Consider the following 24823-nt stretch of genomic DNA (forward strand, 5'->3'; position numbering starts at 1 on the left):
ATCAAACCCTACCATAGGTTGGGGGGGGGGGGGTTAGAGTTCTGTATTTTCCAATCAGGTCCAGCCTTACATTCGGGTCACCCGGAAGCATAGCTGAGAGGGCGGGGAGTCTCTGGAGGCGAGGTTCTCAAGCAGCCAATGAGGCGGTGCGTTACAGGCTGTCCATGGGCGGGGCGGTGCCGCGCTGGTGGAGTCAGGGCGCCGCACTGGGGGACGCGGGCTGTAGCTGCCGCCACTTGCGCCGAGCCCCGGGACTAGGCCCCGCCGCGTCCCCGCGCCGCCCCGGCCTTCCAGGCTCCGCGCCGGCGGGGACATGCAACCGCCGGGCCCTGCGCCGCCGCTCTACGCTCCTGGTAGCGGCGACTTCACCTTCGTCTCTTCCGCCGACGCCGACGGTGAGAGGGCCCCCCCCCCCGGCCTGTTTGGGGTTCTTCCTCAACTAGTGCTGGTGCTTCGGAAGTGGGTGCCCCAGTGCTCACTCACTGGCGAGTTCCTGTGAGCAATAGAAAAAAATAACCGGAGAACTTGTTTGCATATTTTCTGGTGCCTGGTATGCAGAGAAATATGCGAATAAGCCTTCTTACTTGCTTTATATTGCTCACCCCTGATTGATTGATTGAGCACTGGGTCAAAATTGAAGAATAGTTATCAGGCAGCACTGAACCCAGGCAACCGTGGGCTGCATTGGCCAGTGTGTTAATCTGTCCATGATCTCCAGTGTCACCTGTATGAGCATCCCTGTGCTGAAAAATGGCAGCAGGGCACTTCAACCTTGAATGCGTTCCATGAGCTTTAAGTTCAGTGTGCCTGCTGCTGTTTTTTGGTACATGTGGCGCTTGGGCACTTCTAATTTGCTTGGCTTGCTAATTAGAGCACCTCCCACCCCCCCAGAGCACATCTATAAACACCCTTGGGGCACATCCCACTTAAAAATGAGCTGTTTTGGGTCGGGGTGCCCAAACATTTTGCCCTGCCAGGGCCTGGGCTGTGCCAGGTGTCTCTGTGGGGTGGGTCTGGTCCGTGGGCCTGATGCAACTCCAGCGGGTGTGCAGGCCTCCCTTATCCATCCAGGATAGGCTCAGGGAGTGGAGTGACCCCAATCTGGATTTGAGGGGTGGTGGGGGTGGGAAGAGCAGAGTAGCCCTGATCCAGACAGGTGGGAAGTGGGTCTGGTTTTGAGCCTGCTGCATGGATGATGGCCGAGGTAAGGCTGGATCCAGATGCATGAAGCTGTCACCACTCCCTGCCACATGCAAAGCTAGTGAGGTTCTTAAGTGGTCTGTCCTGTCCAGAATAGAAGAAACACCATGTTTTCCATCCCAGTGGGAGATGCCTGCAGGCCAGATGTCCTCTCCATGGGCTGGGTTTGGCCTGCGGACCAAAGGTTGAGTACCCCTGCTCTAGGTAGCTGTTACTTGGGCCTTTGCTGTGCATTATACATTCTGCAGTTCACTGGTGAGTCATGCAGCGAATGTAGGCCAGCCACAGGTGCAAAGTGATTGTCACTCAGGAAAAGTGACTCTGGCTATACAGAGCCAACCAGCTGCAAAGTTAGTGCTTGGAAATGTGTAATAACTATAACTACCCAGCTTTCATTTGAACCTGTAACAAGGCCCTTAGTCTGTAAGTTGAGGTGGTGCCAGTTGGAGGTGAAGGCTGATGTGACTTAGATGCTGTGTCCCAACCCCCACACAGGGTTACCTTACTGAGAGCTGTAACTGATGGGAGATGAGTATTAGCTGGAGCTTGTGAAGATCTCCAGAGTATAACAAAAGATAAGCCACAATTGGATATGATATACTCTGATACTTCAGAGCTGTTTGCCTTAACTCCAGGAAGATGTGCGTTTATATTGAGCACTGTAATGTCATTGATATTTTGGCTAGAGGTGGGCTTCTCCGTGCCTCAGTTCACATCAGCAGTTTTTCAGCAGAAGAACATGTGTAGGTCTCTAGTTACAGTTAATGGATCAGTCCATATACTGGTGCAGCCTTGTAAGCTCCGATTCATGGGTCTCATACCCAGAAACTGGAATTGGTGTGGGAATCTTTGCTGGCTGACTACATAGATACTGTATGTTCCTCTAGCCAAAATAATCTGGAGGCTTGCAAAAGATGAGCTATGTATGTTTGTCTCTTGTTGCTACTAGCATAATAAAGAAGCAAAAATATAAGCAGGTTTAGGCAGTGTTTTGTTCTTAATACCTGCACCAGGTCTACGCTGATGTGTCCACTAATGGCATCACCTCGGGACAGATGCATTTGCATTTGGAAAACATGCAACTTATCCAGGCTGAAAAATGTTGCTGTCTATCATACAGAATAAGCTTTTTCTCTCTCTTTTTTTTTTTTTAAACTTACTATGCTGGTCTAATCTTATTTCTTTTCATCAAGGCTCCCTTTCTTACTGGGCAAAGAAGATGAAAGTCATACAAGACAGGGAGAGAAAAGATTCTTTCTTGAAAGCTATCTAGGAGATTCAAAATCTAGGAGCATCAAAACCAAGTCTCAGAAAAGTTCCAAATCATTTGACCAACTTGGCATTACCAGTAACTTTACTGCACCTCCCTGTTGGGGAAAGTCGTGTTGCTTTTTGTTTCCTTTGCTGTTTTTTAACATGTAGCCTTACTGTACAGTGCTTAGGACACCATAAGCTTTGTACAGCTCATAATAAACTATACATTTCTCTGTGAGAAGACTGTTGTGGCAAAGGAATTCTAACCATGATGTGGTCATCATTGTTCCAAGCTTGATAAAATCTTTTTATGGGCTGGATTCTGCCTGCAGGCTGTACGTTGTTGACCCCTCTTCTCAAAGCATTAACATGGGGGAAAAATCTGATGTTTTGACTCTGTGAATTCCATTCTATCTTTCTTAACTTTTCCCTGTTTCGTTTTCCATTTCTCTCTCTCTCAGTTGGTTTCTTTCTTTTCAGCTATCATTCTAACACCATCTCATTTGGTTTGTCTCAGAATGCAGAATAAAGTTTTAAGTAAAACTTATTGCAAGTTTCATGTTGTGCTGCACACCTGCAGTGGATTGAAGGCTGCTCTGCTTCTTCTAGTGCATTGCCATACTGGAGAAGAGCCCTACTGTTTGTTTAGACCCTGTGTAGTATCTGAATGAACAAAAGTTGGGCCTGTGCAGTTCTAGGTTTCTTTTAAAAATGTTAATTTATGTCAAACTCGAACTACAAATTTGAAATTTATCCATGAAATACTAATTTTTTAGAAGCTGCTATGCATAGGAGAAATGAGGTAGTGTGAAAAGGTGACAGTATGCAAAGATGGACTTCAAAGCAGGTTGAGTGTAATTAATTTTAAGCACTAAACAAATGGCTACTGTTTTTCTGTAAGCTAGTATAGTCAGTGAGTTAGTTGATTGATTTATACCTTGAAATGTTTTGTATTACAAGACAAGACTGAAACTGTCAAATCAAAATATCTATCCACCCCTATACAAGTGGGTAATGCTAGCTACTAAAATGTTGGCAGTACAGCAGTGGGATAGCTTGGTCAAGAGGGAGACTTTTTTTTTTTCTGTATAAAAATGTTATCATGTTCAAATCATACATCTTTTTATAGTATAGAGTTTTATTTTGTAACTTGGAAAAGTTCATAAATGTAGCAGGTAGCTGTTTAAAACTTTATTTTCTCATTCTGGTGAAATTAAGACTGACTTTAGGGAGAGTATGAACATGGATGTCTTTCTTTCGCTTTGTTCCAAGATCTTAGCGGTTCCATAGCATCGCCAGATGTTAAACTAAATCTAGGAGGTGGAGGAGGAGAGTTCATCAAAGAATCTTCTGCAACTACATTCCTGAGACAAAGAGGGTATGGCTGGCTTCTGGAAGTAGAAGATGATGATGACCCAGAAGATAACAAGCCACTTCTGTATGTCATAATTACTCTTTGATATCTGTCTTTATTTTCTGGTTAGATGTTTTTGTTTTTCCTGAAAAACAGTGACCTATGTAATTCTCATTTCATGATTAGAATTTCATAGTGACAAATTATTTTAATTTTGTTATTGTATTTTTGGTGTTGTAGTGAAGACCTATATTACTACACTTTCATTCAGATTTCTTTTTATTATGAGAGAAGGAAGAAAACTAAAATACATTACTTTAACCTTGCTTGGGGGAAGGGTGAAAGTGGAGGTAAAAATAGACTTTAAGTAGCCTTGGTCAGTTCAGAGTTTTAGTGTACCCATTATGATTAAAAAATTGAGCCTTAGATGATGTCTTTTTTTTTCCTCCCTCTTTTTTTTGTGTGTGTGTGTGCTGTCAATAAAGTGAGTTCCTTGAGCCCTGTCCAAGAAACAACCTCAGAGTCTTCTATAATGTAAAATGAGTGCTAGCAGTTACTGCCTGAAATAAATACATGGTAAATACACTGATGATGACAACTGCTAGTATTGATGCAGGTGGCCAAAGGATTTTTTGACTTGAGATTTAACTTCAAGATAAACATCTCTTCATGGCATTCTTAATCGGAATGCTAGAAAAACCAGTTACTCTGCTACAGACTAGAACTTTCTGGTTGAGTTCAGTAAAATAAACTTCATTTTGGAAATAGCAAAAATCAAGCACAGCCTTCTTTCTACACTCCTTCATGTTATTCTTTTACATTAAAAATATTATCCTGTTCATATGATGCATTTAAATACTAACTTTTAAGCCAGAGAGTACTGCAGATCGGCCAAACTTCAGCTCTATCTGCATCATGTACAGAAACATAGTGGGAAAAGGAAGACTTGTGATCTCATAATGTGAAACTTGTTCTTCAAGAAGTTTGATTTGTCACCTTTAGGTCACTTAGCTTCCATGCCTTTTTCTTTCCCCCCCACAAATCTGTCATATGAGGTTAATCCACAGTATCCTCTTCTTAAAGTGTTTTCAGATGCTGAAATAAAAAGTGTTGGGACAGAACCGATATTTGTAGAGAATGTAATACTTAATCTGTTACTCCAAGAGTGGTATAACTTTTCCCACATACAAAGCTAGGTAGGTTCTTAAATAGTATTTCCTGTCCAGAATAGAAGAAACGCCCATGTTCAGTTTTCTTCTAGAGAACTAATGAGAAATGCAATGAAATTGTGGGGTGACAATGCATAGGTTCCCTCTGCTATATGGCATTGTTCTTTATGAAGAGTAGGTTTGTATTCCACAGGGCAGTTATACATTCATTATGTCTAGGTTTGACTATTATAACACAGTTTGGGAATGAAGCTCCTGAACTAATTTTTCATTGGTTTTAATCATCCCTTGCATAAATTGCTTTGTTAATCAGAATATATAGTAATGCTTTTGTTTTGCACTTGTAGGGAGGAACTAGACATTGATCTGAAAGATATTTACTACAAAATTCGATGTGTGCTGATGCCTATGCCATCACTTGGGTTTAACAGACAAGTAGTGAGAGACAATCCTGATTTTTGGGGTCCTCTGGCAGTTGTTCTCTTCTTCTCTATGATTTCATTATATGGACAATTCAAGGTGAGTATAGCCCTTTTTATCTAAATAGAGTCCCAAACCAAATATAGTGACTTGATTACTGAACAGTCCATTCTATTTATTCATAGACAACAAAAGCTCCATCTCTCTGTGTGTACTGTGAGAAGAAATAGTATCTTATTTTAAACATACTTCTTTCATGGATTAGTATTGGTGATCTAGCCAGGACGGTCCAGGAATTGTGGTTCACAAGGATTTTTTTTTTTTTTTTGGATAACAACTTTCATTGGGCCAGCCATACAGCTGGGATAAAGTTAGACAAGCTTTTGAATGCAGCGCAGTCAAAAATTCGTTTAACTTTATTTCACCTGTACAGTTGATCCAATAAAAGATATCACCCAAAGAAATCCTTGCTTATTTCTTGGATTAGTCTTTGTGGATATAACTAATTTGTAATTAAATAATAAATATTTACATGAATGTTCCTTGTATTACATTTATAGAACTAGTTACAGTGACAAACTTATTTTGCCATAATGCAGCTAAAAGGATGATATATTTTCTGAAAACATATATGGATAATGCAGTCAATTAAATGTTATAATGTATACTAATTTGATTGACTTAAAATACCAATTTATTTGCACTATACTTTCATAGTGCTAAAGTAACAGATGAAATATTTTCAGTACTTGGTCATATACATTAAGTAAAATATTGTGGCTGAAATTGACAGACTGTTAAGTCTGATTCAGTATAATCATGGTACTGAATTATTATTCTTGTTGTTTAAACTTTTGTGATTTATTTTTGTGAATAAGGCCACATACCTAACTCCATCCTTGACATAACACAATTTTGTCTGCTGCTTGTTGTCCTCTAAAATATCTTTTTCCCTCTTACTCTCCTTTCCCCTGCAGCTGAATAACTTTTCTGCCTCCCTGATAAACATGCCTTATCCCTAGAACTCTTCCCATAGTTCTTTCAGAGCTCAGGGATTGATTACCCAGTTATTGTATAGATTCGGTTGACCTTCAGTAGAGTTTGCCTTTTTCACTTCTCTGTTGTAATCTGATTCTGATGTCCCTAGTAGTTCTACCAGTCATTTTCACTCTAAAAGGTGATAGGATCTGGATACAGGCAACTAACTCCCTGCTTAATAGTGTTTAACTTAGTGCTATTTCACTATAATGCTTGTTTGAAAATACCTGATTTCACTTAGCGCTCAGCGAGTTTTGTTATAACACTCGTGGTCGCCATCTTGAGTTTTCAGATACTTTTGGTTTTGCTTAACGCTCGTTTTGCTTAATGCTTGTTTTTTTTCAGGAACCAGTTAAGAGCTCTAAGTGGGGGTTGCCTGTATGAGCCTACGTCTCTCCTTAATAGCATTTACCCGTCTCTTGACTTAAGTAGGTTCTCTGTGAAACACAATTATAGTAAAGAGTAATTGCCTTTAACTAGGTCTTTATTCAGCAATGAGCCATCAGGACATGCATTTTTTTTACAGCAGACTGGTATAACAAGAAGGGTTTATACCGTGGGCAATCCCTGTAGGGAAGATTGGGGCTGGGGGGTGGGACATGTGGTTCTGAGAGTGGGAGAAAAGGGGGTGCCTGCATGGGTTTGGGTGGGGGAGGAGGGGGGTTGGATGCCAGAGTTGTATGCAGTATAGTCCCTGGTGGCTGCTGGAGGGCTTTGCACACCCCGGCTCTTGCTTTTATAGCAGCAGTACTGTGCAGTGGCTGCTTCTGCAAGAGAAACGCTGTAGGAAAGCTGTTGCTGCTGGGGTGCAGACTCCTTGGGGATTGGGGATGATGTTGGCACTGCTCCTATATTATTGCTGAATATAGTGGATGTGTAGGCATGAGCCCAAATGGGACTGCTTTTCAACTTCTCTAAGTTTTGCTGACCGAAGCACACTGTCAAATGGCTTACTTCTGTTAAGTATAGCTCACAAATGTTAATGTATCAATTTGTGTTGGTTTTTTGGACATGAGACATGGCTGCAAAGAGAAGAGAGGATTTTATTGTACCTTTACACACAAAACTACATAACTTTGACTGCAGAGATGAAACCCGCAGTGATTGTTTTACCCTCCTTATGATTCTGATGCTGAATATAAAACCTTAAATTGGTACCCAGTTAAGGTTTCTAGCATAAAATTAAGTATCATGGAATGCAGCCATGGTACTATGGGAATACAGTTTCCATCTATTTTCCTCCTCCCATTGGCTGCATTCCAGAAGAATCTCACTTCCATTTTAAACTTAATTATGGATTGGTGACTTTAAATTTGTTGATTTAAGGTTTCGTATTCAGTCTAAGCACTGAGAAGTAGAAAAAACACATGAAGAACAGAAATTGGTTGTAGGATTTAGGCCAGGAGGCAATGGCCAGTTTCTAAGATAGAAACTATCAAATTGGAATTAGAATTATGAGTTAACTTAAATTGTCATTTTATTTTATTTTTTTATTTTTATTTTTTGTGGGCTTGTGTGTAACACATTACCATTAGGGATTAGAGAGTACTGTCTTCACCTAAATAGAGAGAGGGGTAGAACTCTCAATTGCCATAGGTTTTTTTTTTTCTTCTCCTGATTTAAGCTATGGCTGTCCAACTTCTAAGTGGCTGGGGGCTGAGTGCAACACAGGCCACACCAACAGAAGCCATGAGCACTTTGGGCCACCTGGGTACCCATACTCTCAAATCCCTGCCTTTGGGCTCCCGTGACACCCCTGTGTCTTGTGGTGGGGGCAGGAGGCAGAAGTCAAAGAAAGGAAGAGGAGCCTGGAGACCCTGGCTGCTGCTGCCTGTGGAGCAATGGAACAGGTAGTGGGCTGGGTAGGAACTGTAGGGGTTGTAAATTCACACCTCGGAAGCCACATGCAACTTGCGAGCCTCCTGTTGGACTATCCTGATTTAAGCCAACCCTGTGGTAAAGCCTAAACATGCATTTTCTTGGGGATAAAGGCAAAATGGTTTCCCCTTATGCTTCAAAGTAGAGTGAAAACAGTATATTTTCCATGCTGTAAAATCTGAAACTTGATTAAATTTCTTCATGAGTGGATTTGAGGTGCACTGACTAAAGTTTGTTTAACTAATTGGTTACATAGTTTTACTAACATCTTCCTGTTCTGATACAAAACCATATTCCCTGTGAAATACTGGTTTTACTGTTTTCTTGTGTTCTGAGTACTCAAACACCATAAACTTGTGCAAAAAAGGTTCTTCGCCAAACGATAAAAAAATATACTGTGAATTTGATTCCTGGATATGCTGTAATACTAAGTAGTATAATGTTTGCTGCTGTTTAGATTTGCTTACCAAACCAAACCAGCTATTACACTGTTGTGGAAATAAGCCTTATTTGTTTTTTTTCTCCTAAGGTGGTTTCTTGGATTATAACTATTTGGATATTTGGATCCTTGACAATTTTTTTATTGGCCAGGGTTCTTGGAGGAGAAGTAAGTACTTGTATATGAAAATGAGTGATGTGTAAAATTTCTTAGCTACATTTTTAGGGTGTTTGGGTGCTTAACTTAGGATAGAGACGTACTCATTTTGTAAGTCACAACCTCTCATTTATTGTGCTATAAATCATATGCAATGTCTGTTAATTGGGTTTCTCAGTACATTTTTAGAACTAGTAAAATAAAAAATGTAGCAAATGGAGCTAGCTAGCAATGAATGAACAGGCTTTGAATTCCTAAGTATCAGTCCAAATCTTTGCCTTTAGGCCCCTGACATGTTACATTTGTTGTGCGCTTAACCAGGAAATAGCACAGTAAATTTAGACATGCTACACACGCAGAGTAATTATTGCACAATAGAAATTGACAGCCAGTCAAAAGATGCTCCTTTTAAGGCCCCTGGTAAATGTTAGAGTTAAATAGGATTACCCTACTAATCACACAGTAAGTAGAAACCTTGCCATGCATTCAAGGAGTGAATGATGTGACACAATGGGAAACCAGCCACAAAAAATACTGTACAAAAGATGTGGAACATTTTTATGGCTGATCTCCATTGTACCTTAAATTGAACATGTGATAGGGTGACCAAAGCCAGTATGGTCCTGGCCCCTGGACTGCACCAGAGTGTGGAACGGTTTTGGTGCAGTCCTAGGGCTGGGACTGACAATCAGTTGATTGTGCCAGCCCTGGAACTGCACTGGTGTCTTAAACGGGCCCCACGGTAGACCAACAGTCAGCTTACTGGTGGTTCCAACCTTTGGACTTCACCAGGATCTTGAACCAGCCCCAGTGCATTCTTGGGGCTGGGACTGACAATTGGATGATTCATAGATTCATAGATGCTAGGGTCGGAAGGGACCTCAATAGATCATCGAGTCCGACCCCCTGCATAAGCAGGAAAGAGTGCTGGGCCTACATTACCCCAGCTAGATACACATCTAGCCTTCGCTTGAAGACCCCCAGGGTAGGGGAGAGCACCACCTCCCTTGGGAGCCCGTTCCAGACCTTGGCCACTCGAACTGTGAAGAAGTTCCTCCTAATATCCAATCTAAATCTGCTCTCTTCTAGCTTGTGGCCATTATTTCTTGTAACCCCCGGGGGGGCCTTGGTGAATAAATACTCACCAATTCGCTTCTGTGCCCCCCTGATGAACTTATAGGCAGCCACCAGGTCGCCTCTCAACCTTCTCTTGCGGAGGCTGAAAAGGTCCAGTTTCTCTAGTCTCTCCTCGTAGGGCTTGGCCTGCAGGCCCTTAACCATACAAGTGGCCCTTCTCTGGACCCTCTCCAGGTTATCCGCATCCTTCGTGAAGTGCGGCGCCCAGAATTGCACGCAGTACTCCAGCTGCGGTCTGACCAGCGCCCGATAGAGGGGAAGTATCACCTCCTTGGACCTATTTGTCATGCATCTGCTGATGCACGATAAAGTGCCATTGGCTTTTCTAGTGGTTTCGTCACACTGCCGACTCATGTTCATCTTGGAGTCCACTAGGACTCCAAGATCCCTTTCCACTTCCGTGCCACCCAGCAGGTCATTTCCTAGGCTGTAGGTGTGCTGGACATTTTTCCTCCCTAGATGCAGCACTTTGCATTTCTCCTTGTTGAACTGCATTCTGTTGTTTTCTGCCCACTTGTCTAACCTGTCCAGGTCTGCTTGCAGCTGCTCCCTGCCCTCCGGCGTGTCCACTTCGCCCCATAGCTTAGTGTCATCTGCAAACTTGGACAGAGTACATTTCACTCCCTCATCCAAGTCGCTGATGAAGACATTAAAGAGTATCGGTCCAAGGACCGAGCCCTGCGGGACCCGACTGCCCACACCCCTCCAGGTCGAAACCGACCCATCCACCACGACTCTCTGGGTGCGACCCTCCAGCCAATTCTCCACCCACCGGACTGTGCAGTCATCCAAGTCACAGCCCCTTAACTTGTTCACCAGTATGGGGTGGGATACCGTATCAAAGGCCTTCCTGAAGTCCAAGTATACGACATCCACCCCTCCTCCTGCGTCGAGGCGTTTTGTAACCTGGTCATAAAAAGAGACTAGATTGGTCAGGCACGATCTGCCTGCCACGAACCCATGCTGGTTTCCCCTCAGCATAACTTGCCCTGCTGGGCTCTCACAAATGTGAGCCTTGATAATTTTTTCAAAGACTTTGCCAAGGATGGAGGTGAGACTAACTGGCCTATAGTTGCCCGGGTCCTCCTTCCTCCCCTTCTTGAAAATGGGAACCACATTGGCCCTTTTCCAGTCCTCTGGGACTTGACCCGTGTGCCACGAGCGTTCAAATATTCCCGCCAGTGGCTCTGCAATGATGTCGGCCAGTGCCTTCAGTACCCTCGGATGGAGCTCATCCGGGCCTGCCGACTTAAAGGCATCCAGTTCTTCCAAGTGACCCTGCACCACCTCAGGGTCCACGCATGGAAGTCTGGTGCCTTGCTGCTGCCTCCCTACACTCCCAGTGAGAGACTTGTCATGCCTCTCGCTTAGGAACACTGAGACGAAGAACTCGTTGAGGAGTTCAGCCTTGTCCCCTCTGTCCGTCACCAATTGTTTCTGCCCATTTAGCAGAGGTCCTATTCCTCCCTGGGCCTTCCTTTTACTCCCTATATATCTAAAAAACAATTTCTTATTGTCTTTTACTTGGGTTGCCATCCTCAGCTCCATGGTAGCTTTGGCCTGTCTAACTGCCAATGATTGTTGATCCTAGCCCAGGAATTGGATGCACCTCATCTTTGAAGTAAGCTTGGGCTCACAAGTCCCTGATTTAGTTAGGGTAGATTTTTACATTATAGATGGTCTCCAACAAAGAATGTAGGGACCTTGGATATGGTATGTTAGGTAGGATGACCATATATTTGCTCACCTTCCTCCTGCACAGAAGCAGCAGTGGCTGCCTGCCTGGCTCACTGTGCCGCTCCATTTTCCCACTAGACTCTGGCGTGGGACTTCTGACCAACCAGCTGGGATCAGCCTAGGGAATCTAGGACTGTCCTGGCCAAACCAGGATGTATGGTCACCCTATTTATAGGGTGCTCTCAGGAGGTTTGAGCCCTGCTGCTTGTGCTGTTCCTGCCCCCCTTCTTGCACTGGTTTCCCTTCAAAGGTCAGGGGAGCAGCTCCTTCCTGCAAGGGGAGCTCAGAGCTCACTTCTTATTAGCAGCACATCTGAAGGTGTAAGATGGGGGCTGACAGCCCTTGCTAGCAGCTCTCCAGCTCCTGTTGCTGGCAAGTGCAGGCAGAGGAAATTCCTAGGGCACTTCCCCCCCCCCCCCCCAGGATATCTTGCTCAGTGAACCAGAAGCAGGTCACAATGGCATGACAATTTTCATCAAGCTACATTACTTGTTACTTGATAGAAATAATGTCTGCTAGGAACCTTAAATTCCAACTATAACTCATTTGAAGGTGACCAATATTTAGGCTTAGAGTAACAAACCAAAATATTGGTCACCTTTTATATTTGTTCATTTAGACTGCTTACATATTACTTACACCATGGCCAGAACTAGGATGTGCTAGAACTGCTGCTAAATTACCAGAGCGTCTCCACTCTCATTATGGCTGGGGGTGCACTGATATTTTTTGGGCTGATACCAATAGCTGATTTTTTTTAAAGCTGATTTTTACTGATCTGATTTCTGATGTACAGCCCAGCAGCTTGAAGAACAGTGTCTGGCTGGTATGTTTGCTGTGGTGGAAGGGGAGGGGGAGGGAAGGGCTGTGTGGGTGGGGTTGAGCAGATTGAGTCTCCTGCGATGAGGGAGGGAGTGGGACTGGGGCAAGTGCTGCCTGGGTGGGGTGCAAGATGGAGCTGTGGCTTGTCCATGGAGGGGGGTGCAGAAGGCGGGGGGCGGCAGTGGCTTCTGCCGCTGTATGCACCCTGGAGAGCCATGAGGTGGGTGTGTTTTCCTGGATCTGCATGTGGGGCAGGGCAGGCTGCCACTGTGGGCTGGGGCCTGGGCTGTGCTGGGCTCTTCTTGACAGGGAGTTCGGCTGGACTGCACTTGGGGTGGGCAGAGTTGGGAGAGGGGCTGCGGGGGCGGGGGAGCTTCAGCCACCCCAAAATTCACTGTAGCCCCCCCCAGTTCCTCCTCCCAGTGCCACTACCATCTGCCCTGAGCATAGCCCACCCTGCCCCACGTAGATCCAGGGGCACATGCCCCCTGTACCCTCCCAGAGTGTGTGCAGTGGTCAGAGCCGCCCCCTGGATGAGCTGCTGCTCCATCCTGTTGCCTGCTTTGCTCTAGCTGGGCAGTGCCTGCCCCAGCCCCACTCCTTCCCTCACCATGGGGGACCTCGATCTGCCTCTCCCTCCCCTCCTTTCCCCTCCCACCACAACAGACTTACCAGCTGAATGCAACTCTCCAAGTTGCCAGGCTTTGCTCCTTGTCACCTACGTGCTGTGGCTGCGTGCGTGCATGGGGCATTTATCAGCCACGTTGTTGGACACAAGCAAAAAAAGCTGATTTCTGATGCAGTCAATTTTCTTTGTATTGGTGCTGATCTGATATTGGACTGATGTATCAGTGCATATTTACTACCAACTAAAACCTAAATCAGTAGCTTCAGCTTCTCAGTGGAAAAATTATAATTAGCTGGCAGCTAGATTATTTTCTAAGTGAGTAGGTCCTGTTTAAATGGTAACTGCTGTTTTGCAGTGTGGCCATTTTATTTATACTGTACCTATTTCCAAATATTTTTTTAACTATACTGCAACAGCTGTGTAATTGTATGTTATTGTGAAATGCATTTATACAACTCAACTGGTAAAGTATCTAGGTATTATAAGGATTGGATGCAACTAGACATCATAATTTACATAAGTGTTTTCCTCTGGGAGTTTATATTTCAATTACTGACAGTGTTCACAGGTAAAAAAAAAAAAACCACCTTAATTCTGAGTCATCAGACAAATAAATTCAAAAGGACATGAAATGTATCAAAGATTTGGATTGAGCTGTTCCATTGAGGTACAACATAACAGTATGCCTTTTGAAACTGTCCTGTTCTTGACAAAACTTTAACTTAACCCAAAAAATCAGCTTTTTTATTGTGAAGAAAACATAAAAAATGCTTAAAATATGTGAACTGCTCCAGTCATTTAAATCAGGGATGTCAAATATCTGGCCTGCAGTCTTACTCAGTCTAGCCTGCCAGATTACATGGACTTCAGTGCCAAAAGTTACAAGCAAGCCTTTGGTAGTACAGTCCTTGGTTGCTCTGTGACCACCTAGCCTACTGCCCCTTGTATATATCTGCTGTGGCTGAATGGCCTGCAGCTGCTAGCCTCACTCCTGCTGTGGTAGCCCAGGCTGGATGTGGCCTGCAAGGAGCTATATGGTCTGGATCTAGTCTGAGTTCCAAGTGAGGTTCACAACCATGGTATAAACTTAAGTTGTTAATACGAATGCTAGTGATTTAAATATATGTACTGTTAATTATTTATATGGGAGGAAAGGAAAGGAAAGGGGAGACTACAGGTCATACAGTTTTCTATGGATGATCTACTGCCACAAGTGGTTGCTGTTTTGTAGGGGATGCCAACACTTCTAAAGCCAAACCAAAGGAGACTAGCAGAGCACCTGAGCATTTTCAGACTGTACCAACAAAAAGCCAGGTGTGATGAGTCCAGTAAAGCTCTAAGTATGGATTTTGGACATTGTACAAACAACTGAGGGGCATTGCACTTTGATATCTCCTATATGCAAAGCTTATTTTGTGGGTAGAGCATGAAAGAATACACTGCTACTAATTTTTTTTCTATTAGTTTGACTTCTACATCCATGTCCTTCTCTTGGAAGTGCTAAAATGTCATTTTAAGTGAGAAAACTAGGTAATGTTTAGGTTAAGTACCTGAACTAACAAGTGAAATCCCTATAATATTCTGTTTGTAAAACTTGGGCTACATACAATACACAAAACCATTTGTTTTGCACTCAAATACATTCCCTCTAACACGTTTAATTGAAGCAGCACACAGGCTAACTGGTATAGCTGCCAGCTCAGCCATAAGAAATGTAATGATGTTCCTTGTTAATAAAAGTTTGAGTTAGATGAAAAACAAACCTTGTCCATATCATATAGTAACTGTCCTGAAATTTCCAGGTTGCATATGGCCAAGTTCTTGGTGTGATAGGATATTCTCTACTTCCACTCATTGTAATAGCACCTGTCCTTCTGGTTGTTGGATCGTTTGAAGTTGTATCTACACTAATAAAAGTAAGTTCAATATTTTTTATAGAGAACAATCTTATTTTTAATAGTTCTATGCTAATATGCTTCAAAATAATATTTTATGAACAGACTAATAAGTTATAGTAACTTGGCAATACCTCTAGAGAAGAACTGCACAAAGTCTTGCGACTTCCTTGACCAGCAGTCACTTGTTTGTCATGCTGACAGATTCTGGGGGAAGAGTTTTTATCCTCTGAATACTGAATTTGGGCTACATCGTTCTTTTTGCTATAAAAAAAACAAAAAAACCTTGTAGATTATTAGTGAGGCACCTTAAGCTTTTATTTTTCCAGTATTTTTTAGGGCAGTGGTGGCCAGTCTTTTTGGCAGGTGTTGCATAAATCCTTCTAACCATGCAGCACGGGCAGCCAAGGGTGTCTTCATCTTGGCCCTGCACTCTCCCCAAGTGCCACTTCAGTTGCCTTTCCCTGCCTGTTCTGCTTTCTGCTTCCTGTCCCATTTTTCTTCCTGCTGCTGTGCTTTTTTGCTTCTTTCCCTGTGTTCTTCCCCCTCTGCGGCTCTGCTTTCTGTCCTGTCTGGTAATGTGCTGCTTGCCCTCTCCCTGATCTGCTATGTGCCAGGCACAGAGGCTGCCAATGCCGCTTGTGGTATGTGTGTTGCAGGTTGACCACCTCTGTTCTGTGGTAGAGGTTGGTAACATATATGTCCTGTGGAGCCACTGAAATCAACCTATGGAGATTCCAACCCAGCCACTGTAGCCACCATTTCTCCCTGCCAGTTAGCCAAGGTGAAGACCACCTTGGTTGCCTATGCCACATGGTTGGAAGGAGGGGGCATATTGCCTGGGCTGGCCGACAGAAGGGGGCGCATTTGCCCATGCTGGGCACAGAGAAGTAGTGGCAGCAGGTGGGTTGGAAGCACTGGCCTGCCTTGCACCGCAGTTGGGTTGAGATGACATGCTGCTGTTGCTGTCCATTGTTTTAGGGCTGCTACTGTCACCTTTACATCTTTTAAAAAATTCAGTGAGTACTAGTACAGAACTAGCATTTACCAGGGAAAACATGAATAAGTCTCAAAATGAACAATCCTGAAATTGGGTTAAGGTTGTCTCTGCCCCTTACCCCAAAATTCAGAATTTTGTGTTTAGTTAGTGCAATGTGAATAGCAACATCAGTGGTCATTCTGAGACCTCCCTGTTGTTGTAATGCATAGATCTCCAAGTCCTTGACGAAGAAGGCAAGTTTACAGATGGGGAAACAAAGGCACAGAGAGCAAAAAAATAACTTAAGCAAAGAAACCCACCATGACTTTTTGGTAGTAGAGAACTGATAAGGTAGACACCAAAAGGCGGAACTGTGCAAAAATGATGAGCTAGCTCTTCATGTGCTTGCTCCCAAACCAGAGGCACTGTAGCATGTTAGCATGGCACTGTACCCAGGCTAACTAGGTCTGCTGAGAAGCAAGCCTTAGCCCTGTTGCTGCACTGTGCCAGTATGGCTACCCTGCTCTTGTTCTAGAGCTAGCTTGGGTGTCTGCATCCTATGCTTTTGCAGTGTGCATATGCTGATATTTAAGCTAGCGTGTTCCCAGTTAGCTCAGAGTATCTCTGTGGCATTGTATTGTGCCATGTAGACATAATCCTATGAAGTGCAGTATCATGAGAGAAGTTCCTTGAGGGGGCTCAAAGCTGTGTGCGATTCCTAGATTACCTAAGCACAAGTGCTTTATAGCTTTGCATTGAAACTCTACATAATTCTCATTCTTGGGTTACCAGTGCATATCTTGCAGGACCTTCTCCTTAGATCTAAGATAATTTGGCCACGTGGGATGCTTCTGGTTTGATTCCAAAGCTCTATGGATAAGTATGCCAATCTCATTTCTTCTAGCTACAGCTACCAAAAGAAATCCCTGGTAGTTCCAAGTGACATACCTCAAATAATTTTTTCAGTGGTCTTTTAGAGCTAAGACTATTTTACTGAACTCTAGTCACTAAATTCTGAGTTTTCCTTGAATCTGCCTTTACAGGTCCCCAGTTTAGTGTTCACAAGTATGCAAACATAGTACAGTAAAAGCTCTGTTATCCGGCATCCCCCGTGAACGAAGGATGCTGGATAACAAAATATGCTGGTTAATTGAGCGGCCTGAACAGGCGTCTTTGCCTGTTTAGTCCGTTGCTTCTCCCTCTGCGTCTGGGGCATTGTCGACCCTCCTGCAGGCCCTGTGTGACAGGGAGGTGGGCCCCACATAGCCAGTCATGCCCCCGGGCCGTGGCAGCTTGGCAGCATAGGCTGCCTTGCCCTGGACCGTGGGGGCTCGGGCACTTCCGGTTTCACTTTGCCTTGCAAGCCGGCATGCCAATAGAGTATGCCAGCTTGTAAAGTGCTGGTTAATGGAGCTTGTACTGTATGGTTTCACATCTAGAATAATTGAAGTTATATGCATATGTCTAGAGGCCTAGCTACATTAAGTCAAAGATGTGGAGAACTGTAGTCCCACTACTGATACCCACAAGTTTGGGTTGCTTTGTCAGATCTAGCATCCTAACAACCTTTACCTTTTTCTGTGTATTTAAAGTGTCCTCTATACAATTTTGAAGGGATTTTTGCTGGGGTGGTTTTTTGTTGTTGTTCTAGAAAATGTGTTGCTTCCAGTATTTACAGAAGACTTGGTAATGAACAAAAGTTTTAAGAGTTGGACTTCATAACTTGTGAAAATCCCAGTTGGATGTGTACAAAGTCACGGCCTATGCAGAACTATTTGGTTAAAAACTGCCTCTCTATAATGGCTAATTAAGTTACTTTTGAAATCAAAATAGCAATTGCAAATAGCTTCCTGGAATAGCTTCATGTATGAAATCAGAGGGGTCAGTACAGGAGACCCTGGTAGAGGCTTCTTAAATGTGCTAGTGATCTTAGCTGTGAGCTCTTGTAATAGAGTTGGGGCTAGGAAATGAGCAAGCCCACTCACTCCTAAACCCAGTAATTAGGCAGCATAGATGGTTTGGACAAGTCCTGAGTGCATGCTTTGCATTGTAACGAAGGAATAGGTGGATCTCATTTCCTAATAGGAGTCTTGGGTGTAGCAGAGATATAGGAGACATAGATTTGGAAACCAGTTTATTGCATCTCTAAGGAAATGACAACATAAGCCTTACAGCAAAAATTAGGCTTTTTTTCCTGAATGAGCTTAAAGGAAAGTACTTACTTTGTGTTATCAGTTAATTTTATATGTGTCTTTTTTCTTTTTAAGCTGTTCGGAGTCTTTTGGGCTGCATACAGTGCTGCTTCATTGCTGGTTGGAGAAGAATTTAAGACCAAGAAACCCCTTCTGATTTATCCAATTTTTTTGTTGTATATCTATTTCTTGTCCTTATATACTGGGGTGTGATATAGTGTTGGATGTAGTCAGAAATAATACTTCATACACATGCAGACTGGTAAAGCATAAGATTAAAATGGTTGCAGAAAATAACAAGCAACTGTGCTCTATCCAGTTGTCAGGAGGTTTTGAAATCTAAACCATGTGTGTATATTATTTAATTCAGCAACTGTAGCTATATAGATTTGTATCAAAGTTTTAGGTTTGTTTAAGACTCTTCAGATTTTAATGAACAAAATATAAGAATCTTGTGTTTTATAAGATTGTGTAGCAAAAATACATCTTGACACCTGTGCCAAAAATATCAGATGACCATGTTATATTGAAAGGGTGTGAAAAGAGATTAGTCTCAAAGTGCAATTTTTCTTTTTGGTTAAATACAGCTGGCTTTTTTTGGCACAGCAAATTCTGTAGATATCTATTTATGAACTAGTCCTGATTGTTCACAAAATGGTCTGTATAAATTGAGATATTAAAATATTATTTTAATTTAGTACCTCTTATCTTTGATTTGGCTATTGAGTTTTATAAATTCTAATTAAAAAAAAACTGTACATAATGCATATTTTGTATCTACTCCTTGTGCACATCATCGGTACTCTTTGGTTGAGGTGTACACTCAGTTTAAACACTTGAACACTCAACTATTTGAGAAGGAGCAAGTAGTATAGTGTGACACCAATTCATTCAATGGCTTATTTGCAGAATCAGTACACTTTATTTTATACTTAACAATGAGAATTTAAGTCGTGCAGAAACAACTTCGTCAACTGAAGTATTGGAGTAGTAATATGGGAGAAGGAAGATGATCTTTCAAATTTTTTGTGATTTTTTTTTTTTTTGAGAGATGTTTTACAATGACAAAATAAACAGAATGCTTCCTTTTACTTTGTTTGATAAATCCTTGTTCTGTTTTGCTTTCAGTAGCACATTGTTTATCAGGTCTTTCCCCCCACCAAATATACCAATCATGTATTAAGTAAAATGTTAAGTTTTTTTTAAGGCCTGATTCTGCCTCTGAGTAGATGAGGCAGAATCATAGTCATAATAAGTAACACATTTTGATTATCAAAAGATTATGTAATAACATTATGACTTATTAAATATTTACCTGTGTATGTTGTATAAATCGTTTCTATAGTTGTCCTCGTTGACAATATTCATGGAAAATGAGTCTTCACAAATAGCAAGTCTGTTGAAGCTAACTCGCATGATGCCAGCTTTCTTGAAGCAAAGTTGTTCATAATCTTTAGTCTCTAACACTTGCAAATATTGGTAAGTTGTGTCTAAGTTGCAAAAACATCAGGTAACTTCAGGCATCTTCATTCTGATGTATTACATGCAAAAATATCAAGTGCTAGGTAATATGAAGGGCTCTTAGCTCCCACACTATACAAGCTTTTGTATGTGAGCTTGTTTTGCATATATTAGACAGTTATGTTTGTCTGCATAACTTGGAACTTTATTAAATGATATAATTTCATACTTGGTAATGGAATTATTGATTACAAAATTGAACTTTAAAAACTCTCAGTCAAAGGAAACTAGTTAAGTCACTGCTTAGGTTCCTGGAGACTACAGATTAAATTATTTCAGGGTGGTACTGGACAAATACTATGATAGCAAATCCTAACTTTGCTAGGATATGTCTCACAATACACTAAAAAGTAGGATAGTTCTAGTACGATAACTTTTGAACTATTTTTAATGTAATTGTTGGCAGAATTGGAAATAAGAAATGTTGTACTTCAACAAATAAGTGTTCTAAAAGTAACTGCAGCTTATTGAAGCTGTATAAACATCTGATGTATTTCCCAGCTGCTTTATTTCACAATCTTTTATAGTAAATACAGTTCATATTCCCAGTGGTTTTGAGAGTATTTGTGCTCTGTTAAAGTGGTGTATGTGCACTAGCAGCACAACTGTATTCTGACTTTATCCAGAATAATGTTTGATTGATGTGGTCTTTTATCTTTACAATTTTAGGGCTATATTTTCATCTTTAATAGGGCGATCAAATTACAACTTAAAAGTTTTAAGTAATCAAGATGTTTGTGAATATTTACAACTAAATACATAAAACATTAGGGGTTAGCATACTTAGGAGTTGGTGATCATTGTGTTATTTACATACCCAGTTCCTTTTCATGTGGGCTTACCCTTTCTCTAAATATTTTGTTTTATGCTATTATCTTCTAGTTGCTGTTTTAACTATTCCTTTCTGCAAATATAGTATCTGTATATACAATATGTAATATAGATATATATGCATTGGACATAGTAAATATTTTATACACAATTGCAGATTTGCACCTTTTACCTAAAAATGTTTACTTTCACATTTTGCATATATTATGCAAGGAATCTGTACTTAAACACTTCTCAAATGGCGCCCAATAGTTTGTTATAACTCGTATTTTTAGATCAGGTATGTATGTAAATACAGCATAAGATGTATTTTATAAAAATTTTGAATTAAACTTGTTTATGTAATGTAAAAAGCTTTTATTTATATTCATCGAGTCAGAACACATACATTTACATTCCTATACATGTAATAAGTTTCATATTCTAGAATTGTAAATAAATGTTTAGGATTATGAAGTGTATACATGTTTGTCATACTTGAAAAATATAAAACAGACATCTTGACAATTAGACAAATATTAAAAAATGAGCTATGTGGATAACATGTAGGCATATACTAAAAAAGAGGCATCTTTTTCTGATAAGCTTTTGCATAGTGAATGGGTATATACAGAATCCTTTTCCGTTTCTTTCCCTTCTATAGTTATTGGAGGGAAATACTAGGTTAAGATTTATTTTAGCTACATGTGACTTGACTTGGTGAGTATAGGGTAGTTTGACTTTTGCATAGAATATTTTTTTATTTATTACTACACTTAGGAGTCTCATTTCCACTGAAATAATGAGAGGATGCCAAAAAGCTGCTTTTCACAGGCCTGCATCCATTTTTATCCTTGTGCTTCTGCCTGCTCTTCTACATAAATACCATCTGTTTAAAGCAGAATTCTAATCTTGATTCAACAAGAGAAGTAGGTACTGCCTTTGATTGAATCCTATTGCAAAACGAATGCTATTATACAGGTTTGTCCTGCAGTAACAGGGCATTCTAAGGAGCTGATGGTGTGTGTGTTTTTTGTTTTGTTTTTTTAAACATTTGTCAAACATCCATCACCATCTCTGGAAACATAATAGACAGGCACTGCAGCTGGAAATGGATTCAGTTTGAAAAAATTAAAGGAGAATCTGGCTAAAAATAGTTGACAGTACCTCTCCAGTCAGGTCTCAGTAACTCAGTATTTTATACTCTCTAATATAAAAAAAATAGGGTTTGTAGAAGCATGCTTTGCTTTGAGTGTAGGGGTATTCAGCTTTTATCTCTAGCATCAGGTAAGCGCTTTTTTCATCCTGAAGCTTATATAGCCTTATGAAAAGGCCACTAGAGTCAACAGTAGGCTGGGGCATAACTTAAGAGTCAAGATAATGGTTCAGAGCTTTAGAAGAGCTCAACATTGTTGGGTATTTTGGGGTTGGGTTTTTTGTTTGTTTTTTTAGAGCAAAATTATGCAGTTTACTTTTAAGATGAGCACTTAAATGAGTAAGTCTAAAGTTGAAGCCAGAGAACAAAACTTCCCTTTAAAATACCACCAGTCTTCTGGGAAAGTCAACTTTATCAATCACTTTTGATTATTTAAAATGCTAGAGGCCTTATTCATTAACTGCTTTGAGTCAATTGATTGATGGCTTCCAGGAGCTGGAAAAGAAGAAAGTTGAATGGAGCGAAAACTAAGAGCTGGCATTTTCTGAGGGATACCTTGTGTGTAAAAAGGTTGAGAACCATTCACCTAAGTTAGCCAGCTGGATAAGAAGTAAAACGACAACTCTTGTCAGATGATGACAGGAGATCCTGCTGGTGGAAGATCATCTGATCTGTCCCTTGCTGGTTTTCTTTGCTGCCATTGTGCTTCTGATGGTGCAGGCTGAGGTTGTCTCAACTTTACCTCTTGAATAGGCCTACAGCATCTAAGGGTGGAAGAAGCCTATATGATCCACAATGGAAGGCCTCCTTTTTGCATACTTCTAGGAGGCCAATATACTTATTCAGCTTTCTTCCTTTCCAGCTTCTAGAAACAGTCTACCTATATCTGTATATTGGCTATGTCAAGTTGAGTTTGCTAGCTAGGATCATGGTTCCTTATGCCTGAATTGTTAGCTACTGGGTAACTGCGGAAAGATCTAGATTATCAGTTTTAGCCTGTTGCAGTAGTGGGGTGCATATCCTTCAACATGTGCCAGTGTGATCTGTGTGTCCTATGGTAGGAAGCATTTACTTTAAAAGCTCCAAGCACTTGATTGCACCACCTCTACTCCTGCATCTCCCTGCACTGGGCATGGTACTTGTTGTACCCAGGATAGCTAGAGACTCTTACTTTATCTGGAGAAGTACAAGGGAAGCCAAACCGTGTGTAGGGATGTTCTCAGGCAATATTAACAAGAGCAGCTACACACAACAGAGAACACACGAGCTTACACAGAATCTGACCTTGGTTTGAGACCGCTTCCAGATTTCCACACCTCTGCCTGGGTGTTGGGGGAAATGTATACAGCTCAGGTTCAGCTTTCTTCATTCCCATCCATTCCTTGAGAGAAGGCAGTTCTGGGCCAACAGAAATTAAATTCAGTTCGGGAGAGAGCAGGGATACCAAGTCCTGGCCTGTGGACACATCTACATGAGATGCTAAAGGTGTAGCAGACTAATTCTACCACGCATTAGTGTCATAAAAAGCGTGTGCCAGTGCTACTGTGTGGTAGCACTGATTACAGCACACTTAGTACCTGTAATTACTAAGCATACCATAATTACAGCACATTAATACATGCACAGATGCATCCTATGATCACTGTTCTTTCAAGATCCCCTTATTAGCAGGGATTGTGGTTTTCTTATGGATAAAATTTGCAAATTCTGAGTAGAAAAACCCCAAATCCATGTTTTTCCATGATTAAAATGAAACACCACTACTCATGCAGGTATCAGTTGAATGCAATGTTTTATTGATATATTTACATTTTTAAAGCAATTTGGAAGCCTGCCAGTACCTCAATAATTGTAATATTTTTGAGGTTTGATTTTGTTAATTTTTTATCATGGCAAATCAGAGCTCCCCTTCACTCCCTAGGAGTGGGTCCAGCTGTGACTGTCCCCCACCTCCCTGCTGCTTTGTGGCCCGGAGCAGCTGTTGTAGGTGGGTGCACTGCCCCTGTCCCTACTCTTGCCCCTCACTCCCAAGCCACAGCACCCCCCAGCCCTGCCAGTTCCTCTCACTTATGACCAGGGCTATACCTGGGGGGAGGCCAGGTGTGCAATTTGGGGCAACCACCCCAGGTTCTGCTTTAGGTGATCCTGTGGAGCTGGGCAGAGCTGCTGCAGCCCCTCCTGCAGCATCTGCCTAGTGCTGGTGACTGCTGCCTCTGCCCCCCACACCAGCCAGCTTCTCTGCATCCAGGCCCTGCACCGTTAGGGTCATCCCTACTCATGACCTGCAGCCCTGTTCGGACCTGCCAGTGCCCCTCACTCCCAACGTGCAGCCCCTGCAGTGCCCCTCACTCTTGACCCACAGCCCCTCCAGTAGGGCTGCCAACTCTGAATCTGTTCTGGGAGGTTTCATCACATGACAATGCCATTCATGAGTCACTAGGTCAGGAGGCAAAAGCTCACGACCATTGCATTTTAAAAACCCACTGGACTACTATACAAATTAGATTCAACATGTTATATTTATTTTAATGAATGCCCTATCATCAATCTCCCGCGGGACTGCCAGCCGTCTCCTGGAGACTTGCATCTCATTCCTGCAGATCCCAGGGCAACCCTGAGGTGCTGGCAACCCTTCCCTCCAGGCCTGCTAGTGCCCCGAGATCCCCTGCTAGCAGGGATCGTGGTTTTCTCCGCTATTGCCCCTCCCAGCCTGCTGCTCCCTACTTCCCAGGGCATGAGCAAAGGGGTGGATGTGGGCCGCGCAGGCAGCTTCTGCCCAGAGCGGGTCTGGCCTGCCTGCAGAAGCTGCTTCCACTACCCGCAAGCAGCAGGGAACTAGGGGCCCGCGCCGCTCAGCTAAGCAGCTTTGTACTGCCCCACCCCCGGTGCGGCACACGTGACCAGGGGGCGGGGCTCCGGACACCCTCCCAAGCCCCGGCTCGTAGTTCCCCCCTTCCTCTCCTGCGCCACGCGCTGTCAGTTCCGTCTCCGGCGCGATTGTGTCACTTCCGGCGCACGCCGGCGCTCTCCCTTTCCCC

General features: G+C 42.5%; 2 protein-coding genes across 2 annotated transcripts in view; one reads left to right on the top strand and one right to left on the bottom strand.

Annotated features, from left to right (window-relative positions):
- Nucleotides 1–315, bottom strand: part of NLRC4 (NLR family CARD domain containing 4) — a 31212-nt gene extending 30897 nt beyond the window's left edge. Inside the window, exon 1 of the mRNA XM_090034951.1 lies at nucleotides 156–315. Coding sequence (XP_089891077.1) covers nucleotides 156–315 — 160 coding nt within the window. The remainder of the gene's footprint in view (nucleotides 1–155) is intronic.
- On the top strand, nucleotides 159–19985 carry YIPF4 (Yip1 domain family member 4). Its single transcript, XM_090045526.1, has 6 exons — nucleotides 159–395; nucleotides 3727–3892; nucleotides 5325–5496; nucleotides 8843–8920; nucleotides 15035–15148; nucleotides 18374–19985. The coding sequence occupies exons 1-6, from the start codon at nucleotides 314–316 to the stop codon at nucleotides 18509–18511; spliced, it is 750 nt and encodes a 249-aa protein (XP_089901652.1). The 5' UTR covers nucleotides 159–313; the 3' UTR covers nucleotides 18512–19985.
- Nucleotides 19986–24823: the final 4838 nt, after the last annotated feature.

The sequence above is a fragment of the Crocodylus siamensis genome, chromosome 1 (genome assembly GCF_052110815.1).
Source record: "Crocodylus siamensis isolate JL-2025a chromosome 1, ASM5211081v1, whole genome shotgun sequence".
In the NCBI taxonomy this organism is placed as follows: domain Eukaryota; kingdom Metazoa; phylum Chordata; order Crocodylia; family Crocodylidae; genus Crocodylus; species Crocodylus siamensis.